Source organism: Triturus cristatus, chromosome 1_2 (genome assembly GCF_964204655.1).
Source record: "Triturus cristatus chromosome 1_2, aTriCri1.1, whole genome shotgun sequence".
Taxonomy (NCBI): domain Eukaryota; kingdom Metazoa; phylum Chordata; class Amphibia; order Caudata; family Salamandridae; genus Triturus; species Triturus cristatus.
Window position 1 is genome coordinate 1,148,604,021 of NC_140580.1, and position 14,467 is coordinate 1,148,618,487.

The 14,467-nt window shown below is 47.4% G+C and overlaps 1 protein-coding gene across 2 annotated transcripts in view; it reads right to left on the reverse strand.

Annotated features, from left to right (window-relative positions):
- NTNG2 (netrin G2) overlaps positions 1-14,467 on the reverse strand; it is a 485,923-nt gene that overhangs the window by 395,837 nt on the left and 75,619 nt on the right. For both annotated transcript variants that reach the window (XM_085613924.1, XM_085613925.1), the window contains exon 2: positions 10,735-11,875. In XM_085613924.1, coding sequence (XP_085470050.1) covers positions 10,735-10,947 — 213 coding nt within the window. In that variant the 5' untranslated portion in view covers positions 10,948-11,875. The remainder of the gene's footprint in view (positions 1-10,734; positions 11,876-14,467) is intronic.

Consider the following 14,467-nt stretch of genomic DNA (forward strand, 5'->3'; position numbering starts at 1 on the left):
CAGGAGAACAATAGGCAGGCTGTCTGAGGCTGTCTCCTCACTCTTCTGGCTCCAGCCGCTTGTAAAGCTCACCCCAGACTTCAGTCTTTTCCGTGACTCTCCCTCGGTAGCTGGGATCGGCCCGCCAAGGCTGGTCTCAGACACCAAAGAAGACATCTTTTATCACATTTAATACGGGTCAGCCTGCAGTCACAGCATCCCTTTATATGTGCAGCGGAAACGGTAGCAAAACCTAACTCAGAAATCGCTTCGAAAATCAGAATCAACAAATGAACTGGGAGAGCCGAGCCGGAGCCGAGGGCTCAAACAACTCGTGCACGAGCCGAGCCTTGAACTTATTCGGAATGTAAATCACTAAACAAACATTATGTGAAAATATGGTAAAGTGTCTTCAGAATTACCAAACATGTATTTATCACGACGGCTCCCATTGAGAGGAATGTATTGGACCTGATACTTTTAAAATATGAGCTTAGAAACATTCCTGACCCCAACCCTAACCACAACCCCAATAGGGATCTAAGAAGCAGGTCGGTTGTCATGTATACCCTATATGTGGTGGTGCAATACATGACGCCCTAACCGGCTAATAAGTCAAACCAAGAGGTTTTTCTATAGCGGACATCCTGAACTCACGAGTTTGAAGTTCCGAATGACGAGAAAGAGGCACAGTGAAAAACAACATTTGCCTAGACTCACACAATTAGCGGGCAGGTCAGCTGAGATGGGGCACAGTGTTTCCTGTTTCACATCGTACAGTTGCCACTGGAAGGCTTATTTTCCGTCTCCAGTTTTACATCAAAGGTTAGTGCTTTGTCTTGAATTCTTGGCGCACGAGGTCAGCGCGTGGTGGCAGGAAGAAGCGAAACGAAAGCTCGGCTCAATATCCCGATACTGGAAACAGGAGACGCTGTGGGTGGGAGGGGGAAGGGAGCATCTCTCACCACCGTGATGAAAATTGGTGGGGGTTTAGGGAAAGGGGTTTTTCCAGGGCAACATTTGTTTTTACCCCCGAAATAAAAGTTGGCAGGTACATTTTCACATGAAAAATGTGTATATTTTCACTTGAGCAATTGGAATTCGCTAACCATTTTTCAGGATTATTCCTGTAAAGATGCCACTGGCATAGGGCTGCAGGGGTAAAGCGTAAAGGTTTTTTGAATTTGAGAAATCTACACCTTTGCCAGGCTGGAAACTTTCTGATGCAAAAACCCTCCTTTTTTAGGTGTCGCCAGAGACAGCGCATGTGCTGGTGCTTGCAAGGCATTTTGTTAACACACAAGGGGCTTAGAGCCTGCCCATTGCTTACCATTGCATGCCACTGGTTGGTTTAATTTTCACTTTCATTTCCTTGCTTTGCTTTGACCAGCACGTGGCAGCTTCATTTAATCTTCCTGTGTTTGTCCCTCCCCTGGAGCACAGCCCATGAACCTCTTCCACACCCAGTTCCCTTCCATTGCTCTACTTTTGGAGCTTCATTTTAGTGGCAGCACTCCATGAGAGTGCATGTGTTTGCAGCTGTCACTCTCCTGCCTCACCCGAACCATCATACGCACATCACTCTCACCTCAGTCCACCTGCAGCCCCCTCCTCATTCCTGTAAGGGAAGCAGTGTTCAGTCACAGGTGCTGCCACCACCTGGTCTGGGGCGTGTGCAGGACCCACACATTCCAGAAGGTCCTTGCGTCTGGGGCCAGGTGGATCCTTATGGCTCAGAATAGCAGACAGGCTGGGGAAGGGCGTCGGCCCTTTTCAGCCTTAAAAGGGCAATCAGTAAATGATGTCACAAGATGTCCCAGAAGCCAAGATTAAATAATCAAACAAAGCAGCATTCTGGAAGGCTCACTATTGGGGATCACTGTACTAATGATTTGAGACCCCCCTAGACACTTTTATTCTGCCTCCCTCTCTTGTGCATTTCACCATCACTGTTATAATGTGTTCACACTGCTATGTTTCACCACTGCTGCACTGCTGCACTACTGTGCTAATCCCCCTGTAGTGTATCATTATGCTGACTACCCCCACCACGTTTCACCATCACTGTGCTAATATTGTTATGCTCCCTGCACTGTGTCCTTGCTCCACCTGTTCTGTTTCACTATTTCTCTACTAGTGAACTCGACCCCTAGGCTGTACCTTTTCAGCCCCGACCCCTCACTATGCTTCACCATCACTACTAATTTGCTCAGGCAGCCTGGACTGTCTCCTTGCCCCACCCGTTGTGTTTCACTGTTGCTTTACTAGTGTACACGGAACCCCTAGGCTGTACCTTGTCACCCACCCCCTGCAGTGGTTCACCATCACTGTGCTAATTTACTCAGGCTCCCTGGACTGTATCCGTGCCCCACCTGTTGTGATTCGCTATTACTTTACTAGTGTACTCGGATCCCTAGGCTGTACCTTGTTACCCCTCCCCCCTGCTGTGCCTCACCATCTCTACTAATTTACTGAGGCACCCTGGACTGTCTCCTTGCCCCACCTGTTGTGATTTGCTATTACTTTACTAGTGTACACGGAACCCCTAAGCGGTACCTTGTCACCCACCCCCTGCGGTGCTTCACCATCACTTTGCTAATTTACTCAGGTTCCCTGGACGGTGTCCTTGCTCCACCTGTTGTGTGTCACCCTCTCTGTAATACTGTTCTGGAGCCCGTCCATGCTGTGCCGCATGGTGATACCGCTGCTTATTAATAGAGCCACGTTTATGGTGAATAAATAAACACCCTGGTGAGTCTATATCTCAACACACTCCGCCATCGATGGCCATTAATATTTAGTGTAACATTTCCTGCGGCTTCGCTGCTTCTGCCAAGGGCCTGCGATCCCTGCACATACAGCATTCATGAAGTGTCGGCTCGTGAACAGCCCAAGGTGCTGGTGGAGTAAGTGTGTGTGTGGGGGGTGGGTTCTGGCAAAGGAGAGGGACGTCCGATAGAAGAGGGGGGCAGGTGCACTGAGTCATCATCGGAAAACTGGGTGCTGTAATTAGGAGCAAACACACAAAAGGTGATGGCAGGGGGCTTGCAAATATTCAGAACCATTGCCAACTACGCTGGGTAGCATTCCAACCCATCGTTTTTCACCCACTGTCCCAGAGCTCTAGTCTCGTTTCTGGTTCCCCTGGATTGTAAATTCCTTATCCTGCTTGTCCTGGTTCCGCTGGGTCGCCTGAAGATGCTAGTCCTGGTTCTCCTGGTCACCATGTTCTTCTTGGTCCAGGTTTTCCCGGTCCATCTGTTCTGGGTTCTCCCGGTCCCTTTGTCCTCCTTCTTGGTCCTGAAGGTCCTGGACCTTCTGCTGGTCGTCCTGGTGCACCTCACGGACCTGGTTCTATTCCTGCTCCTCTTACTCCTGCTGGTTTTATTAATCATAATTAGGGCTCCCAGTTTTATGGTATTTATTTTTTTCACATTTCCGTCTGTATGTATCCATATTTATTTTTTGCTAATTTTATCTGTATTTATCCACATTTATTTGGGGTTTTGTAAATAAAAATGAAGCTGAAACGTGTATATTTCCACATTTATTTAACCAATAATCATGAACTCTTGCTTGAGTGTTTGCCAGGTCTCAGTGATATGAGCACCCACAGGAGATAAATCATTGCACTTATATGAAAATGTGCACATTTTAGGATCAACCGTGTGCATATTTACTGCTGTTTAAGCCTCTTTACTAAAATTCCTTTCTTTTTTAACCCCCTTATCTATCAATCCGCGCAGCTATTGGCCTGACAGTCATGGCAGACAGTATTTAGAATCACTCAAATAAACCCTATTTCAATTTTCACCCTCATTTAAAAATAAATCCAGGCAATAAATAAATGGGTTTCGACCTGTATTTACCTGTAAAAATGGAAAACGGGGAACCATCACGGTATTAGTTTCCAGCTGTGATCCTTCGACATTCATCACCCCCATTCACCCCAACCATTGCTGGACAATGGAAAAAGCTGACTGGCTTCAAGTGCGCGGGACCCGGCTGTGAAGGAGAGGTGGGGAGCGCCTCAACGCAGTGTAGGTACCACAGGGTGTGCACTGGTGTGTGCTCACACTCCGGCAGGTCGCAGTACGATTCTCTGGGATCCAGCCCGGATCCCACTGGATCCGCCTCTGTTCCAGTGGGGGCATCTTGGAAGTTTGCAGCCGCAAAGCCTCTGATTTCGCATGCGCCGTCCACTTCTTACATTCGGCTCTTGGTCCTCACAGTTGGATGGTAATTATGTCCATTATTGAAGTGCCCGGCATAGGTCAGCTTGTGGTGTCTGCTGCACAAATGGTCAACGTCGTTACATTTGATTTTGTCTGACCTCCTTCCCAGAAAGACAGACCTCTGGTTTATCCTTGTGAATTATGAATCAGACAGTCCCGCCCAGGCTTGTAATGACTAAACAAAAAGGGCACGATAAATATCTAACAGAAAAAAATCCCAGTTCAGGTTTTGAATAAAAGGGACACCATCCGACAAGAGAGGGGGCTCGTGGTAGACATTCGGAGGGGGGCGGCCACGCGATAGAAACTCTTTGCGGTGCAGTTCGAGTGATAAGTGTTACAGTCTGACTCACCAAGCTGAGTGTTACAATCACGCATGTTACAATCTAAGTGATGCAATCTCTGTGCAACAATCGTGAGTGTAACAATCTGAGGGCCTCATTCATGAGATTTTGCCAAAGGGCAGCACGAAAGGCCTTCGTACAACGCTGCCGTACGGAAAAAGAAAAGGGCAGGGTTGCGCCGTATCTATCAGATACAGCGCATTCCTGTCCTCGTCCCCTGCACAGTGGGCTGCTGTGCGCCAACGCCGGCACCGTGGCACAAGGGTGCCTGCATTGCAGGGATTCATATCTTTGTGCAGAAAGGGAAACTCTTCTGCACAAAAACAATCACAAGAGGCTTTTTTCTTGTTTCTGTGTGCGCTGCAAAATGCAGCGCACAGAAAAAGGAAAAACAAGGAGAAACAAAAGACATTTCTCTTCGTTGTGCCTCCCTTACGCCTCCCCTGGGGAAGGGGCGTACGATTTTGGTGCTGCCTCAGAGTTACGATTTCTCGCAACTCTGGGGCAGTGTCAAAAAGCCATGGATTGCGCTGGAAACACCCCTAGCAACACCCATTGCACACCCCTGTAACGCAGAAAACTGCGCTAAAGGTAACAATATTTACGAGGCAGCATTAAGCCAAAAAAAGTAGCTCAGCCTGCCTCGTAAATATGGAGCAGGCTCCTGCGCCACGGAACGTCGGTGGTGCGAGGGGCCTCATAAATGAGGCCCTGAGTGTTACAATGTGAGTGTTTACAAACTGACTGTTACAAACGTAAGCCTTACAATCCAAGTGTTACAAACTGAGTGTTGCAATTGTGAGGAATACAATCTAAGCGTTTCGATCCGAGTGTTACAGACGTGAGTTACAATTTGAATATTTCAATTGTGTTAGAATCCGAGTGTTAGAAACTGAGTGTTACAGTTCTGAGTGTTACTGTCAGACTGCTGTATCCATATTACAATCTGAGAGTTACATCTGTGAGTGCTGTAATCGGAGTGTTCCAATTGTAAGTGTTGCAAGATGAGTGTTACAATATGAGTGTTACATCTGTGAGTGCTGTAATCGGAGTGTTCCAATTGTAAGTGTTGCAAGAGGAGTGTTACAATATGAGTGTTACATCTGTGAGTGCTGTAATCTGAGTGTTCCAATTGTAAGTGTTGCAAGATGAGTGTTACAATATGAGTGTTACATCTGTGAGTGCTGTAATCGGAGTGTTCCAATTGTAAGTGTTGCAAGATGAGTGTTACAATAGGAGTGTTACATCTGTGAGTGCTGTAATCGCAGTGTTCCAATTGTAAGTGTTGCAAGATGAGTGTTACAATATGAGTGTTACATCTGTGAGTGCTGTAATCGGAGTGTTCCATTTGTAAGTGTTGCAAGATGAGTGTTACAATAGGAGTGTTACATCTGTGAGTGCTGTAATAGGAGTGTTCCAATTGTAAGTGTTGCAAGATGAGTGTTACAATCTGAGCGTTACAATGTGAGTGTTACAATAAAAGTTGTACAATTGTGAGTGTTGCAGTATGAATTTTACCCTTGGATGTGTTACAATTGTAAATGTTTACGATATGAGTTTTAGAATTGTGAGTGTAACAATCTGACTGCTATAATTGTGTGTAACAATTTGAGTGTATCAATCTGACTGCTAAGATCATGAGTGCTGTGCTCGGAGGGTTTTCTATTTCAGAATTTCAAACATCTGGATTTTCAAACCTCCCGGTGCGTTTCGGGCCGCGCCCTTCCTCAGGGGATATGTGATCGCGCAAAGTGACGAATGTGGCGAAAATGAGAATCTAACCTTCAAGCGTAGGTTAATGATTAAAATATCAATCCATAGGTGCAAGGCCATCGATAATCCATCGTGGTAAGTGATCTGTGCTCAATGACTATACTGAAGGAACATCAGTTTTCATGCATTGTGAAGCAAAACCGGAATGTGAACGAGGTACAGTCATAAGCAAAACAAAAGTCCACTTACACAAAAGGTGAGCAGTGATGGTTACCACGGATCAACGGGCCAGTGCAGTCCAGCGTACTAGACAAGCTCATATAAATGGTGATAAAACCGAGAGGTGAAGAAGCAACTAGCTGAGCAAACATGTGGTCCATGCGTAGTTACTGTCGATATGTGTGATATTAAATATGCGCAAAATGGAGTATGCGCGCATGTGTGACGATAGTGAACAAATCACTAGGAAAAACAGTGCGATCGCCACAGTGAACATGCGTTCATGTCCAAACACGGAATTAGGAAAAACGATTACGAAAATGATAGCGCAGTCGCCAAAGTAAACATACGTCCGTATTGATATTAAAAGTTGAAAAGCAGCGTAATGTTCACCCTCATCACTCACCGCGCGAAAAAATGAGAGTCATCTCAGGACCCTCTCCTTCGGCGTCTATGGCAGCCGCCATCTTAGTGTTGTTAAGTATGCATGGCCGAGTGTCATAAACATAAAGAAAGGCCAAATTTGCATCACAAATCCGTGTCATGATGTCATGCTAATTAAAAAAGTGTAAAGTGAACTTTCTTAAGACTCTGATTGTGCAAAACACATCGGTTTCAAAGTGTAAAATCAAGCACTTCTATGGGAAATTGGGCTGCCCCCTGCTAGCTAACCTTTTCATGCACAAGTTTGAACATGACCACATCCTGATAGAGCAAACATGGTGACGCGATCTTTCGACCTTTTTACAATACATTGTTGGCATCTTCATTATATGGACGACAACCACCACAGAGCCATCGATAGACTAAACGCTATTAATGACCATGTTGGTTTTACTTACAAGTATCACATTCCTAGATGTACCAACAACGCACTGGAAACCAACCATTACTGAAAAAACACCGATTGCACCAATTTTTAGCACTTTAAAGGCTTCCACCGGAACTTATTAAAAACACACTTACCGTACTCCCAATTACTGAGAGTCAAAAGGATTGTGTCGGATCCAAATAAGTGAAAGTAACATGGTGAACACATTCAAACAACGGGGCTACTCAGCTGCCATCATCGGCTATTGAAAGAGCAAATTAAAAACACAAATCACAACTTTTGGCCCCTAGCCACACCCAGGAGGACACCACGAGGATGGTATCTTTCTTTTTTGTAGGGAGTTTTATGTAGCGCGAACTCGACCCGAAGGTATCAGAGCGCTTTACATGAGCACCAGTTGCGTTACAGACAGACACATTCATTTTTGTTCGTCACGGGAGAAGAAAGTGATTTGCCCAGTATCACAGGATGTTAGGCGTCCCTGACAAAACTCGAACCCGGTTCCCCAGCTTCGAGGTCGACGGCTCTACCGTTAGGCTACATCTTCTAACTACTCAATCAAAAGTACGAAAATTTAAAAAGCTACCCTAAAATATTGGCCAATGCTCCAAATGGAAAATTACCATGGAGGCATCTTCCATCGACCACCGCTCTTTGCACACAAAACATGTGTCTTTGGAAAGCACACGTTCACCCCAAATGGGGTATCTTGGCACTGAATAACAGATGTTTATTGTTACCCAACTCAATGGTACTCATTTTATCGACCTCAGATGGATGAAAGGCTGAGTGGACCCGCCGGCATTGAAGCCTATGACCATGAGGTTGAACACAGGTCCCTGCAGAGGATGCATTAGTCCACGGAGCCACCAGACCCGGCTTATAAATACAAAAGAGCGAAGAATCTTAAACAGATGTTAGAAACTAGGGAGGACCCCAAAAGACAGTTTGAACACAAAAGGAACAGTAAAGTGTGGTAACTGCAATAACATAATGTTATGTTATGGTATGCGATTTATAGAGCTCGTGGCTGTCCGAGCAAAGGGACGTCCCAGCGCTAAAGAGCAGGGAGAGAGAAGAATGAGATGATTAAGCTACTGGAATAGCCATGTCTGTACTGCCTTTCTACACACCAAGAGATTGGGAGTGTTCCTGACAGCGAGAAGCAATGAGTTCCATCGAGTAGGAGCTAACACCCTGAAAGAGCGACCTCCGGCTCTTGCCCTACGGAAGCGAGGCACGCGCATCAGATGTAAATCCACTGAGCGCAGGGCACAAGAGGGAACATAGTGGTGGATGCATGTAACTGTGGCGATCGCACTGTTTTTCCTAATTATTTGTTCTCAATCGTCTGACATGCGCGCAAACTCCATTTTGCAAATATTTAATATCCCACATACCAACAGTAACTACGCATGGATTACATATTTTCTCAGTTATTTGCTTTTTCACCTTTTGGATTTCCCACGATTTATATGAGCCTCTCTAGTACGCTAGACTGCACTGGCCCGTTAATCTGTGGCAACTATCATTGGTCACCTTTTGTTTAAGGGTGTGCCCAACCCAGACCTGGGTCCCATGCTCACTGTGCCACTGGAACCATGCTGCACCCTGCTGATGAGCCCAAAACTAGGGCGAAAGCAGTCCTTGATTGCTTGTGTTCAGCTTCATAGAGGACCTGGCTTGGCAGTTTGGGCTGGACTGAGCGGGGTAAAGACTGATTTGCATATGGATGGGTCCAAACTGAGGTGGCATGGTGGGTGAAAGAATGATAGAATGCTACCCCGAGAGATTGCCAGCTGTTCGACCTATTGCAAAAAGTCTCCCATCACCTGTTGTGTTTCATATCTGGTCAAGGGGCAGGAGGAAAGGAAACTGCAGTTAGGGAGCCGCGTGAACTCAATAAGTGAGCTGCTGTTTTTCATGCCCCAGTCTCTGAATGTTTGACAAATAATTCAATAGCATATTGCATCATAAGGCCTTAAATTACTTGGAAATGTAACACATTTAAAGTTGTTCCTAAAAAAGCACCACAAATATGTCTTTCATAGGCCCCAAGAATCCTGAAGCTGGCCTGCTGGCTCTTTACACACTTCTCGGACTGCCCGCTCTGGCACTGCTGCCACCTGCACAGCTTCCTCTCTAGTCCACCGGGACCTACTTCTTCTGTTCACTAGGAGTTGCCCCTGCACTGCCATCCGTCTACTCTAGCTAGGACCTTAACCAATGCCTCACTTATGGCCACCTCAGTCACTGCAGCCCTCAGATGGTGCCATACCCTGACTGGTCACTAGGTGTCGCTACTGTAGTGATGCATGCTTCCACTGAGATCTCAGACATGCCTGTTCTCTGGCTGACCACCAATATCTGCCTCCTTTCCACCTGAGACTCCACCGATAGTATCCTCCTTCTTACCACTAGGGGTCGCTGGCGCACGCGTGTTCATCTGCTTCCTCTCCTTTGAGGACATAGGCTGCCATGTTCTGATGACCCCTGCAAGTTCACTGTTGCACTTGTGCACGATGGGCCTATCCTTCTAAACCTCAGGAAGGGACTTTCGGCTGCACCCATCTCTGCTTGCTCTCAAGAAGACCTCAGGTGCTGCCATACCCTGACTGGCCACTAGGTGTCACTGCAGCTCTACACTCTTCCACTACCTCCTTCCAGAGCCCGATTGAACACCTGACTTGGAGCTTGCTTGTAGTCGGAATCCAACTGAAATGCAGGGCCACTGGAATTATGTGATTGCGCAGCTGCTGCGATTTTTGCATAATTATAGAATTACTGCATTTGTTACATAATCTATCATCTGACGCATAATCTGCAAATTTAAACAAAAACTAAAATCTGTTTCTAACTCAAACGGTTCAAAAGTTTCTAAAATGCGGCGACACGTGTTGCTGCGTGGTCAAAGGCCCTCTGCAAAGCTGGACTGGCCCCCTTCCTGTTGCTTATTTCCATATTTGGGTGGTAATCTGGGAATAATGAGGTGCAATCAATGCTCAGAGTGTTACCTAGTTTAAAAATAACGAAATAACGAACTAATACTATTTCAAAATATGTTACATTGTGCAGCACAATTTGGCTTTTGTTTCCGCATAATTTACCCAACTCTGCAGATTAATTTGGCCCTCTCGTGCCGCATAATTCCAGTGGCCCTGCTGATGAGTGTAAAAAGTGCTAAACCAGAATCACATCCTTTGTAGAGATTACCTCTGACTCACATGTTGGAAGAAATGCTAGTACCGCATTCTCTGTAAGTAGCAGACCTCTCATTGCCACCCAACTCTCAAGCAGGCCATTGCTGTCAGTGACCCGGGCCCCTTCTCTGACCAATCACGAGGCAGCGGGGCCAGATGGACACTCCACTCAACCCATGACTGCAGCAGCAAAGCACAGGATGCATACTCACGTGCGTACAGAAGCGCTCGGGTGGCTCTCCGCACGTGATCCCCGCCGGCTCCACCTTCACCAGCACGTACTCCTTCATGGCCACGGGCTTGGGCTGGCAGGCGTAGAACTCCCAGGAGGGGCCCTCGTCGGATGTCACCCAGGATTTACATATGTCATAGTAGCCCATGGCTAGCGGCAGGAGGTGTAGCAGAAGGGCCGCCAAGGAGAGCATGTCCGCCGGCTCCGCGCGCAGGGGGGGCACCGAGGGTCCTGAGGGGGGCAGCGGCTGCGTCGTCAGGAGCCACAGTCATGGAAGCGCCTCGTCCGAGGGGGCGGAGGGCGCTGCTGGAAAGGTGGATTAAGGACAAGCAGCTGTTGAGGCCATGGGTGGAGGGGAGGGGGCCCTGGGGTGGAGGGCCCTGGGTGGAGGGCAGTCTCCTGCTGGGATAAATGGCACAAGGGGCGAGCGCGCAGCGGAAATCACCCGCACTGATCCTGCTGTCCTTGCACTAAAATCACACACACTTGTCCGCTCTTTGCCCACCTAAAATCACCCGCAGTTGTCTTTCTGTGCAAAGCTCCCCTTTTGTTTGTTTTCTTTTGTAATTTGTATTTTATGTTTTTTGTTTCGGGCACCCAAGTTGGGCCTAAACTTCAGAGTTCCGCTTCCCAGTCTGGCATGTCTGTTTCCGCCCTGGGCATCTTCTGTGGCGCGCGCGCTCCGCCGCGTGACAGGCGGGAAGGTGTCGCTTTGCACTCCTTGTTATGATGCGTTTTGCCGCAGATATTTATGAAACATGCCGCCGCCTGGGCGCGCAATCTGAGAAGCAATGCCTGTGTGTGATCCGGGGGTGTCACCTGGAAGTGACAGCCCGCGCGGCCGGGGTTGGCAGGTGTTCCGGGAGGTGGCGGGCCCCTCTCCCCGCTTCTGCACAGAAAATGCGCCTCATCTTCCAGACAAATGCAGCTTGATGTCTTTGAGGTAGAGTCGAGGGGAGAGGATGGGATTGTGGGCGGGAGGGGGTTGCGGGGGCTCAGCGGAGGAGGAGTGTGTTACTGGCGCCTCCCGTGGGCAGTGGTCCTTACGCCGTCCCGGCACTGCTCGGCTGGCCTGGAAGCCATGGTGGGCCCGGACTGGGCCGAGTGTGGGCGACCAGCACCTGCAAGGAATAAACAACAGGTTAAGTGTCAGCGAAAAGCACTCTGGAAACAAAGCGGGAGCCAGTAACACAGGCGCGCCCTCTCGTAGGGGCAGCAGTGTTACACCCCCTAACATGCATTTTGTAGTAAATATTTGGGCACAGGGACTTTCCGTCGGGTACAGTGAGGTTTCTGCCGGATTTCACCCTAAATACTTAAAAGTAGTTGGAACAGCTTGGCGACAAATGTGCCCTTTGTCGTGTGAATGTTTTGTTTCACTTTCAAGTGCATGCACGTTCACTCCACAGACACTGTTCTCAAAGTTGAGAAGACCCCCATACGGTGCATGTCTTAGGCGTGTGCATGATACATGTGGCGTGTATTATACTGCCCCCTGGCTGTTTGCTGGTGTTAAGAAGGGCTTCTGGAGGCCCCACAGTGGGAGCAGGGACCACAGTCCCAAAGACAAGTTTTACACATGACCCAGAGCACAGAACAGCTGAGGGCCAGTTTTTCATACATGAACTCTGTACACCTGGGATTGTTTACTGCTGAGTAAGACATCACCTGTTTTACACAAACTCTTGCCCCTCACACATAGAAAGGGGGGTGTTTATACCCGCGATCCACTCTCCATACAAGACCAGGTCACTGTTTGTGGGTACATGACCCCCTGAATCTCTTGAAAGTCTGCACGTTCCTTTCTCACACCTGTGTTTTTATAGCACTGGGATCTCTCTTGTATCAATGTGTGTTAAACTATACATATAGCTAGATGTGATGTGTGATTTGTTTTTAATTGCATGTATGCATGTATGTTGTCTTTGTATAGCATGAACCGAGCTGAAAGTCAGGTTTGTGCCATATGAGGTCCTGCAGAAGATGCAAAATTTGCATTTCTTTGCCACATAATTTTGTGAGTGTACTTTTCGCCACCATTTCCACATAAATGAATCGTTCCTAGGAAAGGCTACTAGACTCCTGTTCACAACTTCTTAAAAACAATCCAAAATTAGCTTTTTTTTTTGCTAAAAATTAAGAATGTCTTTTTCCTTAAGTATCAAAGTTCCCCTGTAAAGACGGGTGAAGTTACAATCATTTTGGTAACTGCATTGAAACAAAACACAGATTAACTAGAGATAATATTGAGGAGCGAAGAAACATTTTAATTAGGACTGGAGGGTTTCACATGGATGAAAGACTGAAATAATATGTTTATTCTTCAAAAGAGAAGGCTGGGGGCAGCACGTTGAGAGCGGGGTATAAATATTTAAGAGGTTTTAATGAACAAGACAAGAAAGAGTTATTTAAAGTAATAAATAGTAATGTAAGTAATGGTTTCTAACTAGGAAAAAAGTGAAATTAAGGTTATGTATTATGAAAAACTTCCAGGCTAAAGAGGAAGCAGGCGCAGTGCGGCGGGTGACGTTATTGATAGCGTGTTAAATATTCAATCGGTTGCGCGCCCTTGGCGGGTGTTGGACGCAATAATTCATGGGATTTTTAACTCGACATCCTGTGAATAAAGTAAATCAAATACTGTACAGTTATGAACGCTTTGGTGCCCACTGAGCCATGATTGTGAAGCCGTACAGCCCAACTCTAATGTCCGAGGACCGCTTGTGATGTCAAAGAGCCCACCGCCCCGTACGGAGGCCCTTATTGGGGTGTCAGACTCAAATTAAAGCCACACATAAGCACACACCCTTCTCCGTGTCTCAGACGTATGCACAAACACACAGGGGCTTATTTTATGGGATTTTAGTGTAGGGCAGCGCAGTAAGGCACCTCGCTGCACTGCCCTAAGTGACAGGGTAGGAATGCACCATATTTAAGCGATACTGTCCTTTCTCTCTGCACCGGTGCCGCTGCGGCAGCCTAGCGTGGTGCAAGGGTGCCTCCATTGCATGCAGGGCTGTCTTTGTGCAGCAAGGGGGAACCTTCCTGCACAAAAAAAAATCCTAGGAGGTGTTTTCCTCTTTCTGTGTGTGCTTCAGAATGCAAAACACCTGGAAAGAGGGAAAAACTAGGAAAAATTAGCATATTTCTCCTCCTTACGCCTCACCTCAGGAGGCCTGCGGATTTGGTGCATCCTGGGGTTTACATCACTTTAGATTTCTGGGGCAGCGTTAAGTTCCATTGGTCTTGCGTGGGAAAACCCACCGCAACGCCCGTGGACGCCTCCCGTGCGCAGTGTGTGGTGACGCATGGATTTGCACTGCGTCACCTTATTCATGACCTATGACGGCATTCAAAGCCATGAAGGGTGGCTTTGCGTGTCTTCATAAATCCGAATGAGAGCCCTGGGTCAGCCACGTACCCCTTTACGTGGTCCAAAAGTGACACAGGGCCCAGAGGTACTACAATAGAGACACACACGCACCACCCTGTACAAGCCTTTTTCTCATGAAAATGTTTTCTGACCCTTTCTGAATCACAAGTTGGAACAGCATAAAAGTGGTTTTCAGTCCCTGTTCACGATTCCAGAAGGCATGTGTCAATGGTTTGTGCCAGCAGTTGGGGTCACAAGCAGTTAGCGTGTTACAGATACTGTGGGACGGCTCCCCTTTTGGAATCGAGGCCTCGTGGGAGCCGCAGCTGGCCATAGCACC